General features: G+C 66.9%; 1 protein-coding gene across 1 annotated transcript in view; it reads right to left on the bottom strand.

Annotated features, from left to right (window-relative positions):
• Positions 1 to 1,374, bottom strand: part of OSGIN1 (oxidative stress induced growth inhibitor 1) — a 29,482-nt gene extending 28,108 nt beyond the window's left edge. Inside the window, 1 exon segment of the mRNA XM_077754067.1 lies at positions 963 to 1,374. Coding sequence (XP_077610193.1) covers positions 963 to 1,041 — 79 coding nt within the window. The 5' untranslated portion in view covers positions 1,042 to 1,374.
• Positions 1,375 to 1,916: the final 542 nt, after the last annotated feature.

The raw sequence follows: 1,916 nt of genomic DNA, 5'->3' as shown, positions 1-1,916 counted from the left end.
TGAACCCCGAGGGGCTCAGGGCACACGGAGCAGAGAGGGGGAGACTTGGGGGGGGCAGGGGGCTGTGGGGACTTCAGGAGGAGGAGGAGGCCGCCAGGCTAGAGCGGCTGACACCAGGGAGCCTCCGTGGTAGTGGCCGCAGGGCTGGCGTTCACCGTGAGCAGGGGAGCGAGAAAGCCGAGCCTGCGCCTGGGATTTCTCATTGGTGACCGAGGGGCCGGCCTGGGCGCTCTCCGAGGGACTGGACTTTCTGTGGCAGATGCCTGGGTGTCTGCTCTGCGTCATCTACTGGCAAGTGCTCGGGGAGCACTGGAGCGAGGTCGAGAGCGCAAGCTGACCCACGTGGGCCGTGATCGCGCAGGGCCCCACGCTGGCCCCAAGGCGGTGCTCGGGCACCGCATCACGTCTGGGACAGAGGGGCGACGGGGGCAGGGGGCTGAAGGGTGGCTCCCCGAAAGACACACTCACGACCTAACCCCAGGAACCTGGGCATGCGACCGCATTTGGGAAAAGGATCTTTGCAGATATGATCAATCCAGGATCTTGAGTTTAGACCGTCACCAATTTCGCACGGGCCCTAAATCTAATGCCAAGGGTCCTTATGAGAGAGAAGGGGACTGGAAGCCGGGGACGCCTGGAGCCCCCGGAGGTGGGCCAGGCAGGAGGGCCATCCCCCAGGTCCTCTGGAAAGCTCACACCTCCCATGCTCACACCTCCGGAACGGGGAGAGGTTTCTGATGCTATGGGGTCCTGTCACCACAGCTCCGGAGGCTCGCACAGCAGGGACCCCAGGTGCACTCACGTCAGACCCAAAGACGATTTGGTCCAGGACCACCTTTCTCCTCCCAAGCTTCAGGTTCCCGCCCGGCTGCCCACCTGCTGCCAGTCCAGGGCTGGGGGGGGTGGGGGGGGCAGCGGCGGGGAGAGGGGAGGTGGCTCTGGGGGGGGGTGGCGGTCAGCACCTCGGTCCTCTGGGAGCACATCCTCAGCTTCCTGTCTACCCGAGGTGGAGTTGCCAGAGGCTGGGGGCCCAGGGAGCATGTGAGGCGTGGCCTGGCTCTGCTCGGCCTTATCTGCCCTTGGCCGCTGCCTCGGAGCCCCCAGCGCCTCGCCAACCTCGGAGGCCGTTTCCGCTGCTCAGGAGCACGTTCTCGCCATCACGGGCGGGGGACCCTGGCGTGAGTGAGCACGGAGGCACGCTGCTCCCCAGAGCTGGGTGGGGCAATGCCCAGGGCCAGGGATGGGAAGGGGGGCACCGTTTACAGACCCCTCACCCCGCTTGGCGCTTCACCTGTATGACGTCACAAGGCGCCCTGGCCTCCCCACCAGGGAGCTGCAGTTACAGGATTTTACAGACGAGGGAGCAGAGGTTGGGGGCCCGGGGCTCAGGGGAGCGGAGGCCAAGAGCCGGACTAGAGCAGGGCCCGGACTGGACCGGGGCTGCCTGAGGCCTGGGTCCCCCCAGCCAGCACGGGGCCAGGCCAGAGCCTGGGTCTCCGGAGGGAGCTGGGGCCCAGAGTTCTCAAAGTGGGTTCTCATGGGCGGCCAGGAGTTGTGGGGAAGGATCCGGAGAGAGTCGGGTTCCAAGTGCAGCCCGCCCTTCCTGCGGGAAGTGGGGGCAGTGCCCTGGCCAAGGCTTGAAAGGGGTGAGCTGGACACAGAAACGCAGGTCAGGGGCCCAGGGAGGCGGCGGCGTCCCTGGCTGTGGGTGGGTGGGGAGGCCGGGTGGGCGCCTACTCTGTCCCTGCCGGGCCTGTGGTCCCTCTGCGGATCGGAGGCTTGCACACGGGCTATGCGGCCTCAGGGGGGCACTTCCTACCACGTGTGAGGCTCTGGCCTCGTTTCAGAGGCTCTGGGTCAGGGCCCCAAAGGCCTGTCTTGGTCAGCCCGACACAGAGCCAAGGTGAGGGGCCAAA

This window comes from Crocuta crocuta, unplaced genomic scaffold (assembly GCF_008692635.1).
Source record: "Crocuta crocuta isolate KB4526 unplaced genomic scaffold, BGI_CrCroc_1.0 scaffold61, whole genome shotgun sequence".
Lineage (NCBI taxonomy): Eukaryota > Metazoa > Chordata > Mammalia > Carnivora > Hyaenidae > Crocuta > Crocuta crocuta.
This window is presented reverse-complemented; position numbering and strand designations above follow the sequence as displayed.